This window comes from Aphelocoma coerulescens, chromosome 2, assembly GCF_041296385.1.
Source record: "Aphelocoma coerulescens isolate FSJ_1873_10779 chromosome 2, UR_Acoe_1.0, whole genome shotgun sequence".
Classification (NCBI taxonomy): domain Eukaryota; kingdom Metazoa; phylum Chordata; class Aves; order Passeriformes; family Corvidae; genus Aphelocoma; species Aphelocoma coerulescens.
This window is the reverse complement of record NC_091015.1, coordinates 94,360,457-94,383,619: the sequence shown is the minus strand read 5'-3', so window position 1 is coordinate 94,383,619 and position 23,163 is coordinate 94,360,457. Positions and strand designations below refer to the sequence as shown.

The following is a 23,163-nucleotide window of genomic DNA, read 5'->3' as shown; positions in this document are numbered from 1 at the left end:
ACAGGAGTGATACTGGAGATAGTGAGGTGACATTGCTTTTAATTATTTTTACATCAGAAGTTTCTCAGCATCAGGCTATAGGTTCATAACCTAGAGCTAATCTGCCTCTTTTTCAGCTGTTTTTAAACCTGAAGTCAGATATATGCGTGGTTTTACGTGTATAGAAATACTGTCTAGATCACACAGCAAAAAGTTGTAAAATAGAAAGATTTCCCACAGTTCACCAACCTGCAGTCGTGAAACTGTGAGAACATTTCCGCTGGTTTTGAAGACCTCAGACATCCTAAGCCATGTCTCAGAATAAGTCTTCAAGTTTTCCACAAAACCAAAAGTGAAATTAGCCTGGGAAAAAGAATGCAGGGAAACAAATGAAGTGAAATGTGCACAGTAAATCTTAAGAAACAGAAAAAACTGGTACACTTTAGATCTTCTGCAACTCCTTTCCATTTCATTGGGATAAACAGCAGTAAGAATATCCGTTCTCTTTTTTTTTTTTTACTTAAGAAATTAAAAACATCTTTTCCAATACCAAGCAAACCAAAGTTTTCCTGTGCTCTGCATGTTTCCCACCTGAAGTATCATAAAGACTTCTTTATTTTATAGTGTCTCTTTCACAGAGAGTACCATGGGGGTGCTTCAGAAAGACAGAAAAAGAAATACAGTAAGGACATATTCAAAAGAAAGCCTTTCAGTTGTGGGTCTTTTATTCAAACTAGTTCGACTGAATACATAATAAAAATGAAATTTGGAAGCACAGCTTGGACAATAAATTCAACTGATCAATCAATCAGTTTCAAAATACTCTCACAGGGAAAGACTTGAGTAAAGTGAAACATTTTCTGTCCCAGTCAAACATAGGTTACAATTTCTCTCTTAGCAAACAAGTGGAAATGTTTTTTCCAGCCTGTTTTAAACAGCTCACAAGTATACTCAAGACTAGAAAATATTGCGGCATCTTTTTGTTTAAATTGCTGTTATCAGTCACAGAAGTGCATTTAAGAACAATCCAGCATGGTTGTTATGGTAAAAATTGTGACATTTTCCAGCAAAGAGTGTCTGCAGTGAGTTGTAAACTCCAGTTTGGGACCACACTTTTTGCAATGATTCCCATTGAAAGTATAAAATTTCTGCCATATTATTTTAAGTGCCTTTTTCAAAATCCCACTCTAAGCACAACATGAAAAAAAACTTCTGGTGGCTCTTTTTTCCTCTTTATAACACAGAAGGCCCCAAAGAGACCTTGCATGTAATTTTGTTTCCCTGAAAAACATTACGCATTTAATTTCTATGAGAATCCCTATTCCACTTCAAAGAATGCAATTCATTAGGGTTAAAGAGAAAGTAATCCTAAATGTTAAACTAAATCTGCTGTCAAGTAGACTAAACAAGTTCTTCCCATCAGAAGCAACACAGAAACCTCATGGATTGAAACCCACAAACCAGGCATGATGGTGACAAGATGAAGGAGACCAGGAAGGCTGCAAGGGTAGCAAACAGCCAGTCTCAGAGATTGCTTTCTCCCTAGGACAGAGCAACCACAGGTCACACCAGAACACAAGGAGATCAAACTTTCAGACACCACTAGAAACTATTATATCAAGCAGCTTGTAAGATCTGGGCTCAGTAGATCTTAGTGCTTCTTGACTTGATTCTGAGCAGCGCAAAGGAATAATTTTTGTGCTGAAATTGCTTTCAAAGAGCTACAGTAACTATAATGTGCTTGTATTCAACTGCCTTACACAAGAAACTAAAAAAACAAATTACTGCAGCAGCATGGATTTTTGGAAAAGATGAACTTTCTATAATGTAAACACTTATTTGAAAGAAATTAAAAGCAGCAAAGTGGTTGTGTGCAGGAGGTACAGAGTTTAAGGCAGCATAGAGGAAACTGAACAAATACCTGCTGCCTATCAAAATAAGATTTGAGGATGATCACATATATATATACACACAATACAAAGCAGGAAGACACTAGAAAACTTCTTTTCAAAAGAAGGTTACATCCAAATAAGAAAAAAGAACCCCAAAACCTTAGGCAAAAAAAAAGCAAAACGAGAAGTTAGTTTAAAAGTGTTTTTTGCTTTTTCATTCATGACAGCAGGCATTTGGGAAGTTCCTGAGTCAGAAGCCTTCCACATGCAGAATACTTTGGACAATCTGTCTCTAATCAAAGCAGCAGTAAAAAATAAAGTCGTACAACTTAAAAAAAAATTAACAGTAAGTAATTTCCAGGAAAAGATAATGTCCAGTGAAGAATTTCAAAAGCACTCGAGGATTAAATAGCTGAACTACTCAGTGTAGTGTAACCTCCTGATTAAAACTCCCTTGTTATGAGGGAAGTGGAAAATAACAAACGCAAAAATATGTATAAAGATGCTAGGGGAACCAGAGGATTGCAGACTAATAATTATGAAATCTAAGTAAGTTTTAATTTTTTTATACTAATAATAAATTAAAATAAAGCGTAGTAGTAAATAGAGAATATAAATAATTACAGCTGGTAGATAAAACCACAAAATATTAAAATAGAAGGTGCCACAGTCTGAAGTGGAATAAAAAGCAAGTGAGAAAGAAATGGTTGATGCAGAACTCACCAAAGGAACAAGAAATACTAGGAATTCATATAACCTGAAAAGCAAGTGGACAAATTTTAGCAGTAAAGTCCTGGCAAGGCTGACCCCAAAGTTTTTGGAAATAGCAGAAGGTTCTTCTAACATGAGTGCTGAATATAAGATCAACTCTGAGAATCTTCTGAAGTAGGAAATACTTCCATAAGATCAGTCCATCAGTGGCAAAAAAGTTTTGTGAAAGCAAAGATCAAAGACATCAAACGTGGCCTTTGAGTTCCTGGATGCCATAGGGCATGGAACTGTTTTACCCTCAGTCATCACCACAGCCTGTTTCTCTGACTATCACCATTACTCCACACAGTAGAACTGCTGCCATCTCTGAAACTCAAACCCAGCAACCTCACAATTTATCGAAGAAAGGTCAATTACACAGTCTCAAATTTAATAGTCCATGTGGAAAACTTAGAGAATATGTTAGAATATACAAACATCAGTGTTCTTCAAAGCTGTAATCTGCTACTTTTTCTTCTAGTAAATAGATGATGTGCAGCCACACACTCTGAAGGAAACTAAAACTGTTCCAATTTCAGTAGGAGATCAGGCTTGTAAAGGCTACAGGGTTGGGGTTTAGTAGCTACATTTGAGACACTGGGGACAATATTTTGAATTTAAACTTTTGTTTCTGTTCAAGGAATAGCTGGGAGATTTTTGTAATAAAACCAAAGAAGAAAATTTCCCACTACTTTCAAATTTACACATAAACAGATCCCCATTCATAATTGCTTGTTAGATTTACAGGACTGGGAAGAGGGGCAAGAGTGTATTTATACAGATTTCTGAATAAGCTGGTGGAACTTCTGTGAGCCTGAGAATATATAATGAGAATGAAAGCTTCTACCAGGATCTTTTTATTGTTCCAGAGCATTAAACCCCACCCCAAAAAAACCCCAATCAACCAACCAACAAACCCAAAAAACCAATCCACAAGCTAACTTCTTCCTGAACTGTATTACTCAGTCCAGATTCCACTAAAGGTCTATGGGGGAACATACTGTGTGTGAAGATATTCATCTTTCTTGCAGATGCTTTTAAGAATGGAGGTTTGGCATATTAATTGGCAAAATAATGGGGAAATGTTTTAAGTGCTATATTCTAAATGCCATTGTAACACAGAATATAATTTCAAAAAGATATGAAATATTTATCATTTCTTACAACTCGTCTTTGTAGAATTTCCATCTATAAACATCAAGAGCAGCTTCATTTCTAACTCATTAAAAATTTTAAATTAATTATACTGTGATAACCTGTTCCTCAAATTAAGTTATTTAACTGCAAAATATGAAATCACTCAATACTGTTTTCTAATTCAGAACAGAAACTATAAAGTTATCTAGTATCTGCTATCTAGAATGGGGCTTTGGGCTTAGTTTTTTACTATTTTTTTAGGACACAAATCAGAATACCACAAAGTTTTCAATTTACAGAGAATATCGTTACCATCACATTTAAAGTTACTATGGTCTTTTTGTGTACTACTTACAAGCAGCAATTGTTTTTTGTCCAGATTTTAAATTAATCCAAATTGTCATTCTTGCAATAACTAATATTGCAGGGTAAAAGCCATATATTTAGATCAATGCAAAATTTGCAGAGAAATCTAAAACAAGTCATAAACCCTTCTCTTACAGAAGTGCCTCTAAGCTAGGCATGAAGAAACATGTCACTGTCAATAATCACACTCAAGACAGAATAGCAACCATAACAGAACTGCAGAGACAGTAAAACTCTTGAATACCATCATCAGCATCCACACACACAGCACCTCAGTTACGACTGGTCACTCAGCTACTGGTGTTAGAAACAATCAGGAAGGATGAACTGAAGATTTCTTCTTTTTTTTTTTTTTTTTTTTAATTCAGCTCAGTGACTCCCTAAGAACAGGCTTTTTTCCCTGGAGCATCCCTTCCCCAGGTCTCTATGATGCCCCATTACAGTTCCCATCATAAGAAAACGTTGAAGGCAAAAGCTTGCCTAGAATACCTGCACCTTACACCTTGATTCAGTATGATTCCCATGACACTTTTGTTAATGTGTTCCATTTAATCTTTCTATTCATGGTTTAAAGGACTTTGGGCAAAATTCTGCTTTTCACACTGAGTTGGAACCAGTGTAACAAGGAGGATAAAAGTTAAGAGAAGCATTAAGTTTAAAGTGGGAAACAGGTGAGACCTCAGGGGGCAGGTTGATCTATGTTTCTGAAAGGCAATTATCCAATTGCTTCTTCCTACCCTGGAAGAAGCGGACCTTTAAAAACAAGTACAAAGACAAAATCAATACACAGAAATAGTGGGGTTTTTTGATACTCACCTTCTCCATCACCAGGTTAATCATGTTGATGTTTGAATTGTACAGTATCTTCCCATGTAATAAAGGTTTCAGGAAAGTCCATAGCAATGCCCCATTAGGAGCCTGCAAAATCTCCTGATAAAGCTTCAAGCAAAAAGGAGCTGCAAAAACAAAGACAGACTCGAATTTAAGATGGACAACACAGGTGAGATTGGAATTTTTTTTTATTCAAAGAAAAGCTTGAGTCTTATTTTAGAGTCTACCACAGCATCATATACTGCCAGCATCATATACAGCATCGTATATGCCAAATACTGTTACCAGTATTTTGGTAACAACACCATCCAACTACCACTAAACAATCAGTATAGGCCCCTATAGAAATTCTTTAACCACAGTCTATGATAGTGTTGAGGATGCAGAACTCTAAACACTGAGCAGGAAAAAAAAATCAGAATCCAGAGCTCCTTGCATTTCTGAAAAGCAGCCTGTGAATCCCATCTATCCTAAAATCATATTAGTGCCTTTAGAGCAGAAGGACATATGTGAACCTTCTGCCCACAAAAGTGAATTCAGAGGGAAGAGTCACCTTAAAAGAAAAAAATCTCCTTCCACACCCACCATTGTTCTTCAGCTCTGGGTTCCTGTATAAGAAAGAAGTAGGAATATACAAAATCCTTCACAAATACTGACTATTCTTTTTGTATAATCTTATAAGAGCCTACCAAAAAGGCAGGCAAAAAATTGTCATGACACTTAACTTCTTGATTTGAAACATCTAATCAATTGTCTTTTCCATTCTTTAATAAAAACCCATATTCCTACATCACATGGGGCTATTAATACATTAGGGTGTATGTCCTTCAGAACTAGGATCTAAGGAACAGTTTCAAAGATATCCCTCTGCATTTGTACTCATGTAAAGGCAATCAGTTTCCTATTAGAAACATTTAGATTTTTATGCCCAACTCATGTTTTGGGGGGGTTTTATTATTTCTTACAAGTGGTATCAAAATATCCCATTTCTAGTGCTCTGAAGAAATACTAAATAATGTCATCAACTCCTTGAGGAAGACAAATCCTTTTACATAACGGAAAACTAGGCCAAAACCATTTAAACTCCTGAAAGAAAGTGAAAGATGTGTCAGAAATGTTTCATTAAGAAAGGCCAGTTCTTTACTCAAATTTTTACTTTCTTGAATTAAACAATCATTACTAAAAACAATCATTGCTAAACAATAGCAAAGAATAAAGAGGCTACAAGTTGGCCGGTCAGAAATGTCAATAGGCTAAAGGACACTGAAGACCTGCTACTTTGACTTTGCTGTGAACTTCAGAAAGTCACTAGGAAGTGTTGGTATACAAAAAATACATACAAGTTAATCACTGTGAAGGGGTATGAATCAAGTTTCTTCAGCCTCAATCTTTTTTTTCATTGCCCCATGCAGAAATTTGTAAAGTATGGGCAACAGTATTAATTCACTCATGGGAATGTAGGAAATAACTGATGCCTTAAATATTTCAGAGTCCTGTGGTAAAACATCTCACAGCACACCAGAGTTGTGACAACTCTGAAAAAAAAAGAAAAGAACTCTGGAAAAAAAAGATCAAGAAACAGTGCTTCTGGCCCAAACAGCTTTTAAAGAGACAAAGTTCCAAACAATCTTTCTAATCAGCCATCCAGCTGACTTCAATCTTCCAGTAGGAAAGAAAAACAGAGCTGCCTGCTTAGCATTACATCCCACACATGCAAGTGAGAAGGCCAAAACAGAGCTCTGGCTCCCTCCCAAGGATCCTACCCAAGCCAGGAGTAATTTTGGGCTGTAGAAACCAATAGATGATGGAGGCATCCCTAGTGACACTCTATCACTGTAGTCTTCTCTTGCACAGGGCCACCTGAGGCACTAACAAGGTTATTAACAATACTAAAATTAATCAGGGTAAGTCAAATGTGTATTGAGGAAAGGGACCAAAGGTGAAACTACATGAGCGCTAAGGGATTTTTCTGAGCACTTGACAAAGAGAATAGGAATATCAACCATTAAAAAACTCATTCTATCCAGAAGGTTTGCATTTTTACTGCTCAACAATTACCACAGCTTTGTGTTCACGGAAGAAGGGAAAGCAGCAATATATTCTCAATCTGGTATCTCAAAGATATGTTTTTAATACCAAGTGCCGTAAAACTGTTAATAAAAATGTCTCAAAGAAAGGAATACTCTTATTTATTATTTGCAAAGATAGAAAAAAACCAGAATCACTTCTGTCTCACCCACAATTATCTCACAGCCACTAAATTTTTATTGATCAGCATCTTGTGCTGAAGTTAACTGAGTCAGTATCAACTGAGATGTCAGTGGGTATATAAACATTTCTATTTAAGTGGGAAAAACTTCTCTTAACTCTGAATGCATACTGCAACTTGTGATTGATGTTTTTCTTACTTGAGTTTTCAGGAATGCCATATTTTGCCATATTGTCCTCCAAAAGCCCCATGATTCTGGGCATGTCTATGAAAAGGTTTGCATTGCTGAAAAATGAAGATTCTTCTTTACACACTGCCTTAATTACAGACTCCAGGGATCCAACAGCTGAACTTCTGAACTGCCCACCTTGTAAAAGCTAGAACAAATGGACAAAAATACAGATGAATCGAAGTTGCTTTAAGTAGCTTCAAGGAGTAGCCCTAGTGTTCTGTCAATATTGACATCTAAGGAGATTGACAAAATTAGGCTGTTGAAACAGCCCATAAGGACGAGGGCCTGCTGTGCTCATTTCTGTTCTTCTGATCACCATATTACGGGGAAAGGTAACCTAGTATTAATTGTCAGGATGCTCACTGAAAGGCAGTAGCACAATGTACTACACTAAAACTTGAAAAATACTGTGCAGCAGTTAGGCAGAAAAGGAATGAAAATATCAAGACGACTGGACTGCAGATACCCTGATTCCAATGCCAGTTTTCACAAAATGTGCTCTTCTGGTAGATTATTCCTGTGTCACAAAGGCAGAAGAATTAACGAAAACAGTTTAGTTATGAATGTTTGCAGTGAAGACAGTTGCTAATAAGAAAAAAAAATTATTCAAATGCACATGCCCCAAAAGCCTATTTTTCAAGTACATCTTTTAACTTATTAGATGAGCTTGCAGTTTTTGCACGTCTTGAGTCATACGAGCATTTATTATTGCCATTTGTTCATGACTAGCGTACTTCTAATGAGGAGAGAGAGCAATCTGCCTGCTTTTATGGCTTAAGCACCATCATTCACCACATTCAAAAAGAGAGAACAACAATAGTCTCATCCTCTATGCAGCTCCCCTTTTCAGATAATGTGCTCAGTTGTAAGTGATATCTCACGGAAGGCTGTACAGGTGCACAGCTCTAAGAGGACACAACTGCAAGGAGTCGTGCTGCTGTGGGACAACTGAAGAGTGCACTGGCTTGCCTGATACTCATTACTATTGCAGATGCTTGTCAAGAAATGCATAACTAGACTATCAGACATCATTTGAAGATTCCACAACTGGCAAATAGAAAAAACACTGTGATATGTCAAACACAAACATTCGGCACCGAAAAAAATTAGCATTTTATTGTCGGAATTTTTTAAACAGAAGAGTCAATTTTCAAAGTAGTACAGCACTTTACATAAAGACATAATCACAGACAGTTTAGAAATTGCGCTGTTAGAAACAGTTTATCCTGATCAATGCATTTACTGAAGTGCCAGGTGCTTCTTTAGCAATCCTGGAGGAATATTAGAAAGTGTCGTTTAAACCTCAGTGTTAGCAGCTCCCAAAATCTTACTTTTAGCATACATTTTCAGCACAGAGCATAGTAAATAAATAATACCCATATTTCATAATACAATCATCCACAGCCCTTGAATGAATCTGCTGGCATGGACTTCACTGGAGAAATAAACTTTATTTATGCACAATGCTGTATAAAATTGGTTATGAATCTTTATTAGTGACTATTTTCACTAGAGGGATAAATGAGGCTTATTTCAGTCAAAGAGCACAAACTTGCTAATTAATTCCAGTTCAAATTAAAATAACTTGAAATTCAACTAATGAATATTTATGCAGTAAACTGCCACTAACAGGCTGGATCTACTTACTGTATTTCAATTAAATATCCACTGACTCGAAAAGATATGTTTCTTAAAATTTGGCTTTGATAAAGTATGAGAAATATATAACAAAAAAAAAGTTATCTTTGATCGAGTTGTTCTAGTTTAAACTATGTAAAGTAGAGCTGTAATCAAGACTGATGAATCCAAACAACCAACCTCCTACAAACAAAGTAATCAGTCAAGCAAGCCAATGTAGCAAATTCATAGAAGAGGAAGGCTGGTATGGAAGATTAAAAGGTTATCTGGAACTGGATTTTCAAATGAAGGCAAAAAGCTCATAGCATAGGAGCTTCTGACCTAACTGAACAGCTGTATGCCTAAAAAAATATTATGGATAAAAATAAATTCCCATGGAATAGAAATACCAGCTACCTAAAAAAAGAAACTTAAAAGTCATACTGGGCTACAGCTTGCACATAAAACTAAAATACATTCAGAATCATTACATTAGAGAGAAAAAGAGAAAAAATAATGCAATTTTCCTGGAAAACTACAAGGAGGTTAAAGATAATTCAAAATTTAATGGAACCAGAAGGCTAAAGGAAACAAATTCAGAGAAATAGATATTCCTAAGTCTGGGAAAAAATGTAAACAGGACAAAGTCTTTTTTGTCCTGAAATTGACAGAATCAGGGGGATAGCAGCAAAACTGCTGATTTGATTGAACAGTTTTTCAGAAGCCTATCAAATCTAGATGGCACCATCTGAAAAGTAGAAAAGTCATATATACTCAGGAAGGAGTAGTATAATGATCCAGGAAATAAGGGATATCTGATTCTGATGTTAATTAGGGCAAGGTATACCCTAAATTTTAAAGTGAAGAACATTAAAGACAAAAAATATTTGAGAAGTAGAATTTAATGCATTCTTAAATTATCATTCCTGACCAACAAAACATATTTACGTGGGAGAACAATTCCTTTCTCCCCAAAAAAGATACATGCTGTCTCAAATTCAGGTGGACTCTAACAACCAATTAATGTTCTTGCTCTAGAAAATATTAATCAGCATTAATCCCATTGCTGATTAGTAGTGGCAGATAAAAAATGGCATTAAGAAGATATTGCAGGGAGCCTGTTAACAGGAAAGAAAGCACTGGACTACAGAGAAGTCATTAGTGTTATTCCTGTGAGCCCTGAAAGAAGCAAATTGCCTAAATTTGCCTATCATTTAATACCAGAAGGCATTGCAGGAGAAAAGAAGATCAGAATGCAATATGGCAAGAAACCAATTACCTAATTCAAATCAAATTGAATAGAAAGATAACCAGTGCAGAATGTTATTTATCAACTGAAATCAAGAGATGTTGCTATAAAATGGAGGTCACCTATCACTCATCCTTGATCATGTAAGAGACAAAAATGTGTGCAGTTTATGACAAAGCTGGATGCAAGTTTAGGAAAGTCGCTTTAGTAGGTATAGACAAGAATGAGCAGGTTACAAGAGTCATCAGTCATAATTCCCCTCAAAGACTGTACACATTTCTTCTTCTAAACCCAGCATGCAAAAACGATGCTAGGCTGTCTTAGGCAACTGAGAGCCTGTTATAAAATAAAAAAACTAAAGCAAAAACAAATACTAAAATAAGTCTATTCAACCTATCATAACAGAGGACTGTGATTGGCCTTCTGCAAACATATGGGCTGGGCAGAGAAGTTAAAAATGTTACAGAACATTTTTGATACAAGAATAAACATAGTAGCCACAAATAAACCAAAATCAGAATTTTATATATTTATAACCCAAACAGACTGTTCTGCAATGATAGGTTCAACAGAGAATTTGTTCAAGTTAGTGGAAGGATTACAGAGTGAGGCCACCACTCACAATTAACAGCATTCAGCAACTCAGAAAGTCCCCTGCAGCTTATCTATTGATGAGTGACAAGCATCCAAAAAATTAGGTATGAAAACATAAACGAATAATTTCAAACAGCAAAAACAAGTAGAAGTCATTACTGAAATCAGCAGTGTTTTTCCTCAGGGAGTTACCCATTCACTCAGTGTTTTTAACAAGAGCGTGTGGCATCATATTCCAATTACTGCTGATGGATAGATATTGAGTTTTTACATCATCTTTTATTACAATATGTGTAGCTTTTCAATTCAACTTCACATTTTAAAATATTAAAGAAATATTAAAATTATTTATTTCTATTCACTTTTCCTTTTAGACAGAAATCCCTGTGCATAGCTGACAAATACTTTATTACTTCTTTCATTATAGAAGTAATTATTTTTTTTAGTCATCTTCAAAATTGACAGTATGTCTTTCTGATGAAGGTCCACATATTTTTACCTTAAAAAATTTACATTCTTTATCTGAAAATCTTTCTATGTCATTGAATTACTTTGCTCTTGGTTATCATGAAAACAAAAATCCAGAAGGATGGACTCTTGGAAATAGAAGAAAACATTTAAAGAGAGAGATGTATAAGCAGTATCTGCACTTCAGTGGAGCACTTATTCAATAGCACAAGTTTGGCCACCATAGAAAAGAAGCAAAAAATAATCAATAACTAAAACTATTACTGGAAAGTATAAAAAGTTGAGTTAAACGTGAAAAAAAAAGGACACACTTTTACTAGTCTTCAAAATTTAAAAAAGTTACAAAGACAGAAGAGCCCTTGAAATCAAAAATGTAATTTCTTAACAAAAGAAATAGGCACTGATTATTTTAATCCTCTACAAATTATTAGGTGATCAAAAAACCCCAGCAAATTCACAAGAAAAAGGAATTTAGCAAAACATTAGAAAATAAAGATTGTGTCAAAAAAAAAGGTTAGAACTCAAAAAGAACAAAAGTTCCAAGGTTAAATCTATGGTGTATTACAGGATAATAGGAGTGGCCATCGAGCAAAGCTTAAAACTGTGAGCAGATGGCCCTCTGCTGTTCCATTTGTTCCTTTGCAAACTTTTTTTAACAGCACCTTTTGAGAGGTTCTTCTATCAAATAAGGAACTTAGGGAGTTCAGTCTGAAAAGAATATTTCATTTGCTGGAAGGAAAGTTTAAGGAAAGCAGGAAAGATGCAAGTACCTGATGAAAGGCACCATTCATTGCAGCAGCTACCCTAAAAAGAGAGGCTCAAAACCAAAACTGATAGATGCACCAGAACAGCATTTTTTAACATGTCTCTATCACACAGATTAGAAGATCTTGAAAAAGATATCACTAAGGCAAATAGTACTTAAGGCAGTTTTTACTCTGTACTCTAGCAATAAACCAGATTGCACCGTTTACCACTGTGGGATCTTTTAGAGGTTTGCAATTTTAAACCAGATTCAATCCTCAGGTTTCCACAAAGGACAGCAAACCCAGAAGGTAATGCCATGGGGGTCAGCAGGTCTTCCTATGGAATCGGAACCTGCTTAGAAACAGAAATCTTTCTGATTATTCATTTAACACTAGATTCACCATGGTGCTGGCTGTGTAAGTGTGCAAACAGCAACTGCCCTTCAAGGCAGGGACAAAAGAGATACCCTCACTCACACCTCATGCCACTTTTTTTCTTTTTATTTTGAATGTCTGCCAAGCAGAACTATCGCACAAACCCTTTAGGTGACACGAACAGAAACACGTGGTAGATACAAGAACTGCATATTCTGTCTTGAAATCATATCCTTTAAAAAAAGCTAAGCTATTTCTTGTAAACAAAATAATAGTCTGCTCATAAAAAAACCCCATGCAAACACTGTTAGCAGAAAAGACCTGGCTAGCTATCTCCAAGTGACAGATAATAGACCATAATGTTAGTCAATTGACAAACACTGAAGTAACTTAGACTATGATCTCATAAGTTAACAAAAAAACCCCAACATATCAATGGTCTCAGGATTACCAGACTGCTTGAAAGAGACCAAATGAATCTTCTTAGGGTTTATGGATTCTTCTCTAAGTTCCCAACTTTCTAGGAAATCATTTCTATTAGTGTGCCTCCTCACTAAGCACATATCCCTACCAAATCACCTCAGAATGGGAATTAATTTTGCCTATTGAAATCCTACCCATACCTGCTGCAATGTGGAGATGTCAAGCACACCAATATTTTGAATTCCTTGGAGGAACACTGGAAGTTTTTCCATGACATGGTGGACTTTATTGAGAAGTGAACTGATACTAGAAACCACATCCAGTAGCATATTTAATACATTGCCTATCTCAGCTGGTATCTGGACCTTGGAAAAGAAGGAAAAAAATCACAACAGTAAATTCCAGTTAGAAACAAATGCTAACCATTCAATGAAACATTCAAAATTATTCATCTTTATTCTAAAACTGGTTATATAGTATTCCTACAAACCATGTTAAACAAAACTCCTTTTGATATAACTCCCCAGTTGCTCTCAGATTAAGCTGAAGAGAAGCTCTCTGTAATGTAATGTTAGAATTGGCTTATGACAAATCATGAATTAATATGCAGAGGACATGTTTACACTTGCCAAGTTGAAGAGAGCTCTCCAACCCAAGATGCTAATAGGATCTGCAACATTCTATCCCTTTAGAATTCACTGTAAATGGAAACTTTTCCTTCACCAGTGTAAGGATGTTCAATGCAACAATTTCATATTTTTAAAATAATTTGTAAGTTAAATTAAATCTAGAAAGCACTTTTATTGCTTAATATGACTCCTAAAGTAACTAACTTTCCTGACACACTCTTCCTGCCTTTGAATTTTTCATACCCAAAATAACTGTGTGCATTTTATTACCTATTTGACCTAAGTTCAATTGGCTGTTTGCTATTTCCACCATGCAAATTCATCATTATGGATTTTCTCTCAGTTCCCTTTGCTTTTGTGGATTAGTTAGATGAAACAATAATATAAACTGATTCATTGTTACCTGCCTATGCAAAAAAATTAAACCACTACAATCTCATTATATAGTTTCAGTTCTTCCTCTGATTATCTACCTCTGTCTTCGTACTAGAATGTCTGTGCTTGATTTTCTTCTCAGCCTTCATCTGCTTTTACTTATTATTACTTTATTATTTTTTATAATAGTAAAAAAAAAAAAATTAAGAATTGAAAATCACCCATAAAAAAAAAATCTTATTTGGCTAAAAAAGTAGCAGAATTTCCATTATAATTTAGGATGAGCTGACAACATTTTTTATTCTTTGCTAGGACTTGATTAGGTTTCTGTAGAGTTCAGCAGAAGCACACATCAGAACAAGAACTGGTTTATTTTCTTCTATTTTTTTTTTCCTTCTAGGTTTGCAAATAATTCAGGAAGTAAAAACCTTTTCTTTTCCCTCTGGTATCTTTACCTATTCTGGGAAATTGTCTTCTTTTAAGATTCTATGTCTAACCTGCTTAACTGAGCATGCAGCATCCAGAATAGAACCAGACATCTACAGCTTAAGAACAAATTATTCTTCCTCACAATGTTATAGATATATATCAGCTATTCATGCTTACATTTATCTTCTGTCAATCAATTACCCCCAAAAGAACTGAAATGTCTTCTAACTATCCCATTCAGTAATTCTGTTCTTACAGATAAAACCATTATCTCGCTGAATACTCATACTAGATCCCAGCTTATCTACAGTTGTATAGTTAATACAGTTGTGCTACAGACTTTTGCATCCACAGTGCAAATTCTTCCTGGAAAATAGCTTTGTCATTCTTGTGAGAATGTGAGCTCCTATACTGGTTTTAGTTCAAATGTTGTCAGATCAGTCTTCCACTCTTACAAATAATGAAGTGACTAATTGCATGAACAGCAAACTCTGCTAAAGAATAATTTTATTATGTCTTCGACCTCCTGTGTTCTCTGTAAAGCTTTCATAATTAACTCCTCAGTGGTAATTTTCACGGGGAAGCAAGAAATGGAATGCAGTATCATCTATCAGCCCCATTCTTCAACTGTTGTATTCTGGGGAACTAAATAAAGACAAAAAATGCCATATGTCCACTGTTTGCTTTCATGGAGAAAGAACACATGAAGAAATAATAGAACTATTAATCTATCTCTCTGTACGTTTCATACTACCTTCAAAAGAAAACATCCTACCTTGTAAATGATGTGACGTACATTCAAATTTTGTGCAATCAATACAAATGTGGTATACAAGTCCAGTGCTGGTAAAGAACATAATTCTTTCACTACCAGGGAAGTTCTGCTGTTTTCAGGCAGCTTTAGCAGCAGGCTAAGTACTTCTTCATCACATCTTCCAGTTAAAGCTACCACAAAGGCACTGTAAAGGACCTATCACAATGTATAATGCATAAGTATTAAAATTTTTTTCTGAAATGCATCACCTTTTTTTATAGTCAATAAAGTGAAAATTTGTGTCACAGTAACATGACAATTTTCAGGCACAGACAAACCTGAAATAATAAACCATACAGCTCTATATCAGATTGGTATGTTCTTACTTTAGACTCCATGTGCATATAAAAAGATGAAGTGTTTTTCTTACAAGGATTTGCTTTCATTTTTCACAGATCAATCATTCATTCTTGAGCATTCATACCATAAGCAGGCATATTTACAATGCTGAGTATACTCCTTCTAGCAGATATTCACCTCTGCTGCAGAAACACCTGAAGATCAAAATCTAGGCATATGAATCACTAAAATCAAACAACGTGGTCCTTCCTTCTTTCAAAGAACACACCAATTTAACACTTGGGGATGCCTATTTGGCACAACATCCATTCTGAGACAGCTCACATTTCTCAGTTAAACACTGCTTTAAAGTGTTATTTAATAGCAGATGAAGGCACAAATGCCTAACACAGACCGTGGGTGAGACTATAATAAAACCATCTTGGATAATGGCAAGTGCTCAAAGTCCAGGTATCTCAGGAGTTCTTAGCTACCCATTCTCAACGAGTCCAGAAAATTACAGGATTTGGAGGAGCCTGTAGGAGCCAAAATACAGGGCTCCATGGTACTGCTTAGGACAGGACCTGCCTCTACTGCCTCCACTGAATGCATCTCTTGCTGGTAAGAGTACCCAGTCAGGGAGAGGATCTGCGAGATAGTCAGGATATGCAATTGAACTCCTTAATTTCTCTGAGCATTTTATTTTCCAATTTCATAACTTGACTTTTTGATTTTTATTCTGGAACAGAATTTTGCCTTTTTGATGCTATAAGATTTCCTATATTTTTAAATATTCACTTTTTTTCTGTGCATTCAAGGAACAGAATATGAACGTAATTCTGTGAGCAGAGTAAGATGATACTGATTTGGACTTCTTTCTGGGGAGGAAATTTGACTGAGACACAATCTGAAATTTAATTCCTTGTGTCTCACATGAATATCACCATTTCAGTGCAGTTTTAAGCCATTCTGTGTTTTACTGCCTAAGTTCCTCTGAACTTTCTTTGCAGCTTTCTGAGTACCAGAGCTAACCAAAACTCCTACATTCAGTAAATAAATGCTTATAGTCTTACAGTTACAGGTTTTAAGCCATTTCAAATCACTTCACCACATGGCAATGAGCATGGACCGCACATAACATCGAGGCAGAAATTATGAGTAAGTACAATAAGCACAAAAAATTCCCAGGCTTACTCTTACCATTCCAGAGACAAGCACAGTAGTAGTATATAATCACAGAAATATAGGGCTACAATGGGCCTATAGCTACCATTAAGGTTATTAGAAAGTGGCTGTATAGACAATAAACATAATGGGAATGCCTAAAATATAGCTCTAAAAAGTACTTGTGCAGCTTTCCTAATCAGTGAGAGACATAGGCTTTCTAATGCTCTAGTTGGACTGGGGGACAATTAAAGCACCAAGCAAACAAACAATTCTGTATAGTTATTCAAATGTGAGACGTGTCTATATATCTAAGCTCCACATATGGCTGGCAAAAAGTAAGGATGGAAAGTAATTTTACAATTCAGCCAATTAGCATTGTTATTCCAAAGCATCAAAGGTGCACTGAATCCCATTTAACTGAATTGCTTTCAGATTACTTCTCTCATTACCATTTAGCAGTATCACAATAACAAGCTAACAATAAAGGCAGTCACACTGCCGCAGAAGCAGAAGAACAAATCATCTATAAGTAGTTATGATGGTCTGAACCGACTTTTTAATGCTGCACTTTTCACAGAGATCTTGCGATGGTTTCTGCAAGTGGAGCATCACTGACACCCAGTGGCTGCTTGACTGAGCTGATCGGTTTACACCAAATGTACCCTCAGCTCTCAACAGTCGTACTGACTGACACTCGCCACAAAGACAACCTGTCAGTCACGTGGCATTTCTCATGATTTTGATGGGATTTTGATGGGATCACAGAAACAGCAATGGTAACACACAGCCTTTCACGAAGAAAACTTAAAATACTCATGAGTAAACAACTCAAAAGTGAAAGTAAAGCAAGACAGTGGTAAGATAATGTAAGAAGAGTGAGGAACACACAAAGGAATTTTTTTAAAATTGCGTAAGAAAACTCTATACTGCAACGAGCAGAGGTTGTAATGTACAAAATGATATCTCCAGAAACCCCCATCTTTTCTACAATACCAAGACAGAGAAGCTCCAATTCTGTGACAATACAAACTTTGCTGAAAGTAATGAAGCAGTGCCACTTAGACCAGAGGAATAGTGCTATAAATTGATCTCTTAATTCATCACATTATTATTTTAAAGTTCTAAAACTCACGAAGTATATCACATGGAAGTGATAAGTGAAAATATAAGATTCCACACAAGCAACATGGCTTGTTTTCCTTCAGCTGGCACATCATGCTATAGGTTGATCCATTAATCTGACACTTTTTGATCTTTTACCTCTGAATGAGAAACACTGGCTTCCAAGAGGGTATTGACAGTTTCTTCAGAAATATTGACAGAAGAACCAATGTCCAGCCTCAATTGAGTAATGTTCTGCACAAAATCTTTGACTTTCACATCTGGAAGAGAAGGAAAATAGTACTAACATCTTTGCTAACCAATTTGCTTAATTAAATTTCCTACAGATTGTATCTTTTTCGTTCAATTCACTGTGAGTGACAATACTGCCTTAAGTCAGTAGTCTCCATAAACAGTGTCCCTTTGAATTTAAAAGAACAAAGAAACAGTTATTGTTCTACAAAATTACACAACAGGGACTAATAAAAGTGAAGAAAAATGGAACCCACCATTCACAAGATTAAAATTGCTGAGGAAAGCTGCCGCTGGATTTTCCGGCAATTGTAGCTCCAAATTTTCAGTCACCCTGGAATGACAGCCTTAGTTTCACAAGTTATCAGACCTAAGTCATTGGCATTTCAATGTATAAAGACTAACACGAATAGTAAAACAGACACGAAATGTGACAATAGGGTCCCATCACGCTCTGTGTGCACACACTGAGCATGCAGCCAGCACCTCTAAAGACCTTCTCTTGCTGCATTTATATGGTGCAGTGGTCATCATACTTCATGCCTAAATGAGACTGCATATATAGAGATACACATGTATATCTCTCTCTCTATATATATAGAGAGAGAGATACAGAGAGTCCCACAATGGCTAAGGGCTCTAGCAAACAGTAGCTTATGAAGAAAGACAGGTCTACCAATATCTCACTTCCATGTTTCTTATTGAACACACATTTTTAAAACCTAGGGATACAAATCACTGCGGTTCAGGATGAAAAAAAGTCTATCTAATTATAATTTAAGTAATAAAGAGTATGCACACATCAGATATGATTTTCTCTTTGAAACTGGACATGAGCTCATGGTCCTTATGAGCAGCATCTAGGCTCAAGTTCTTCTGTATTATTACTGCAATTCACAGACAGCATTCAAGCCCATTATGAAAACAATCCAACAGATGAACCAGTATAGCAACAATTATAACAATGTCTACTTCTAGCTGACTGCAAGTTTGACATACTCTGTAGTAGCAGCTTTACTTAAAATCTAATGATTTTCCTCCAGCAAATAACAACTATCAGAAATCATCTGGAGTTCCATCCCATCCGTTTACAAACACCATACTGTCTTTCTGACTCTTTGAACTGCTGAACTGATCTGAATGCTTAATATTTTGCAAAAAGATGTTCAGCTATTGAGAGGACAAGCCATATCAAAAAAACTATAAAAAAAAATTAAATATCAAAGCTTTGACCTAACTGAAGTCACAGGAGATTGAAATTTTTCTTAATTGTGATACAAAGCATTCAGCTGGTAGAGCAGGAAGATCTGCTGCAAGTGCTCAGCAAAAATGTAAGGGCTTTTAGAAATATTCAGAATTTTTCTAAAGTACTTAACTAATTTGTACATTTTATCCACTCAGTTTTCAGTTAAATGAACAAAGCTTAAAAAGACAGTATTTCTCCTGTAGTTAATTAATTTAGAACACAGACATATGTACAGAATAACATCACTAATGATGAAGAACCGTTTGGAGTACCAAAATGTAAAAGGCTTTACATTTGCAGTCGTCTCTGGATGTTTCCCAACATTAGCTGGCATTCACAGCTGTCACTGCTGGTATTCTGCAAGGCTCCCACAAAGCTCTCCAAAGTTTTGGAAAGCTTTTGGTTTATATATGCCATACTCTCACAATCCCCCTTGTTGAAAGCAGGCCAATATCTTCCAACATTCTGCAAAATACAGTGATCCCATGGTTAGTAAATTCATGAGATTGTGCTACACCTTGAAGTAGCAACTCTTGGCAACAAGATGATTCATATTTTCAAATGAGAATATGGGTAAGGTAATACTCTCTTACTCATCATATGATTAGTTGAAACTGGATGAAAAGTTTTCCAGAATCAAGGAATTTTCAAATATTTGAGTTTGGGAAACAATCAAATTGGGAATTTGAACTAGCCTGTCAAGTAGATTCATCCACTAACAGAAATGTCAACGTTTTTTAATTTCTTTTGAAATGAAATTAGTTTTTCTTTTTTATTTATTATTTTAGGCTGACAAATTTTATCTTTTTCCAAAAAAAATTGTTTTGAACAACATCAGTTTCTATTCAACAAAGTGAAATATCTGGATACTCATATCCAAAGTTTTTCATGCATTATGCTCTGCATAGTATGCACTTTTATATTTTCTCCTGAATATTTACATTTTTGATTTTATGAGGCTTTTTTAATATTTGCAGAAGTAGGTCATAGAAGTGTGGTGACTACAGAAATGCATTTAGTCTGCAACAGTCTGCTTTGAGATATGAGTGAGGCCACTTGTCATCTGTTTACTTTAACACATTGCTGTTCATATCAGGAAAATGTCCAGGTAGACAAAGCAGCAGAGTTATTTAAAGAGAAGGCAAATTCTATGCTAAAAATCATGACTTTAGTATTTTGTCTGTGTGCACAAATGTGTGTCCTATCCAAAGGTCTGCTTCCAACTCGAGGAGTCTCTATATGCCAAACATTACTCTCACCTGCTGGCAATTTCATGTTAAAGGAAAACAGACTGAACCTAACTGTTAATCACAACTGCCATTTTAGCTGGAATTAGTATGTCCAAGAAGCTTATTTGTATCTAGTTTAATTTCATAAACGTTCCTGTGAAGATTTAAAGTATAAATATACTATAACTCATTAAATTAACAGTATGACAAAGTATAAAGAAATTAAAAATGGGCTGGTGTTTGATATTGACTGACAATCCAATTATTCTAGTTATAGGACTTCTAATAATTCTAAATCATGCTAACAGCTTGTAAAGCTCCCCAATGTTTATTTAAGGAATTTTTTCTGGGTATCTCTGTCAAAATCATCAGAGCCATGCCTATATAAACCTCTGTTTTGTACAGCCACTGTGGGGACTTGTCATTCAGGCAGTGGGGAAAAAAAGGAAACTTTCATTAGTATCCAAAGTTTAATGCATGTTGCAAAGTACACTTGTAGGTGAGGGAATCATTCAGACCTGATAATGATCTTGAACCACAGCAATCCCTTCAAAGACAGTAAGAAGCAAGTGACTTGTTAATCCATCTTTACACTTTGTAATGGCACAGAAAATATTGCTAAAGACAATGGGTTCTTCTGTAAGAGAAAATGTCCAGATTTAATCAGATTGAAAAAAACAATTTGGAATCAAATTAAAAGTGAGCCAACTAAAAAGGCAAAGAAAAGTTTTTAAAAGCAAGGAAAGTCTGATGTACTAAGGCACAGAGAAATAGTTCTACCTAAATTTATGTATCATTTCAGATGACAAGAAAGGCTGGTTTGATCCAATTTCAGTTACTCTTCTCCATTACACTTTCCTGATAAATAATAAGAACATCCATTTCTATTTGCTCTTCATGAGCAAGAAGCATAACTTTGAGAAGCTGAGTATATTAACCACATCAACCTTTCCCTTGGGCAGGCTCCCCTGATGCTATTTCCCTGTAGAAACACCAGAGTGTTACCAACCCTCCAGTGAGCAGTAACTTTCAAACCCAAACTACAAGGGGAAGAAAACAGCATTACATAAGCATTTTCCATATCTTGGGATAATGAACCCATATAGGGTGATAGTACTATCCCCCATTCATCCATGATGGCAGTTTGTACCCAAGCTGGCAGCCACCATATCCTTGGAAAAAAACTCCTTTCTGCTGTCTGTAGTGGGTTTGTATGTGGGATAGTAGTGAAGGAGTTTGACTTGACTGCTGAATTCTCATTCAGTATCAAAGTAATCTTTTCAACCATGTTGGTTTTTTCCTTATGTTTGGTTTTTAAGTCAAGTAGGAAGAATAATAAACATTAAGCACTGCTTCTAAAACAAGCAAACCTTCATCTTGCTCATAGAAGTAATACAATACAATTAATCAAATCAAACCAAATCAAGCAGTTTTCATCTTTTCTCATTAGGTTTCATAATGTTTTCTGTAACAAATGAAACATTATGAAACATTCTCACAACCAGAGTATTGAAATGAGAATGACAAAAACTTAGTTCCCTAATCTCAGTTCTCTCAATAAATAGACTGCTCTTCAGAGGTCAAGGACGGAAGCCAGGTACCTGGCTACACAATTTCAGTTGCACTTATTCTAGCTCAACATTGCTACTGTTTTACTCTTTGGAACTACATCCATCACAGGAGAGTGGAGAAGACAGTCAGAATTGGGTTGTAGTCACATTTTACGTGCTCTTTGGAAATTAATTTGGTATAAGACACTACAGATCTCATCCCTTGCTGTAGAATGGCAGGTTAATGACTCCTAATTGCTCTTTGCAAACAAATCTGGGCATAGTTGGCTAAAATACGAGGTTGGAAAAGCACTGGCTTTTGTTTTCCAGAGAAAATTTAATATGAAATTATACTCAGGTCAATAAAGAGCCTTTCTTAAAGTGCACATCTTGGTATCATATACATAAGGAATAAAACAAAGTAAAACATTAAAACTTGAACAATTTTTTGAAGGTGAAGTTTTTCAGCTACAGGAAGCCAATTCACAGTCTCAACACAGCCAGGAGTGGGAGATGCTACTACCTTTAAATACTTGCCCCATTTTTCCTTACTGTCAGCTACACACTGCCCTATGGCAAGTCTGTCTCATTAAAAAACCCCTGTGACTTGATCCAGCTCACTAGCTGAAGAGGAGCAGCAAGATCTGCTTTCACTGGGATTTTAAATCAACATGAACACTCCTGAAAGAAACCATCCCTTTTTATGACCTGCATCAGATTTTTCCCTGTGCCTCTGTTGATTTAATTTCCAGGCATCAGTATGCTTGTCTTGCTTGGCATCACCCAAGTTACCTTATTTGTACAAAGGTTTGTTTAGAGTAAAGCCTTAACAGCACTAACACATATGGTGACTCAAAGTCATTGCTGTGATAACCAACCTGAAAAGATTTTGAGAATATTCAAAATGGTAAATTGCAATTTCTGTAATAGTACGACACTATCAGGGTATAAACGTTCCTGAAGAATCTTGCAGATTTTAAATGCTCTGTAGAAACATCAATAAGAAAAAATTATTTTCATTACAAGGGTAACACACAAAAATTTCACAGGTGACAATGCAAAAATGCAGTCTTCAATGAACCACACAAGGATTTCAATTTTAACAGTTATTACATTTGTTTGAACTATTTCAAAATCAGAATACAATACTTCCATACTAAAAAAGTGCCCTCAGAGTGCTAGAAAGTACCTTCACAAAATAAGCAAAATCATAATAGCTTAAGA

The 23,163-nt window shown here is 35.7% G+C and overlaps 1 protein-coding gene across 1 annotated transcript in view; it reads right to left on the bottom strand.

Annotated features, from left to right (window-relative positions):
* ABCA13 (ATP binding cassette subfamily A member 13) overlaps positions 1-23,163 on the bottom strand; it is a 171,411-nt gene that overhangs the window by 118,419 nt on the left and 29,829 nt on the right. The window contains exons 12-21 of the mRNA XM_069005904.1: positions 22,818-22,924; positions 20,908-21,026; positions 19,453-19,625; positions 18,172-18,248; positions 17,822-17,943; positions 15,077-15,271; positions 13,069-13,233; positions 7,364-7,541; positions 4,941-5,080; positions 229-342 (exon numbers count right to left, since the gene is read on the bottom strand). Coding sequence (XP_068862005.1) covers positions 229-342; positions 4,941-5,080; positions 7,364-7,541; positions 13,069-13,233; positions 15,077-15,271; positions 17,822-17,943; positions 18,172-18,248; positions 19,453-19,625; positions 20,908-21,026; positions 22,818-22,924 — 1,390 coding nt within the window. The remainder of the gene's footprint in view (positions 1-228; positions 343-4,940; positions 5,081-7,363; positions 7,542-13,068; positions 13,234-15,076; positions 15,272-17,821; positions 17,944-18,171; positions 18,249-19,452; positions 19,626-20,907; positions 21,027-22,817; positions 22,925-23,163) is intronic.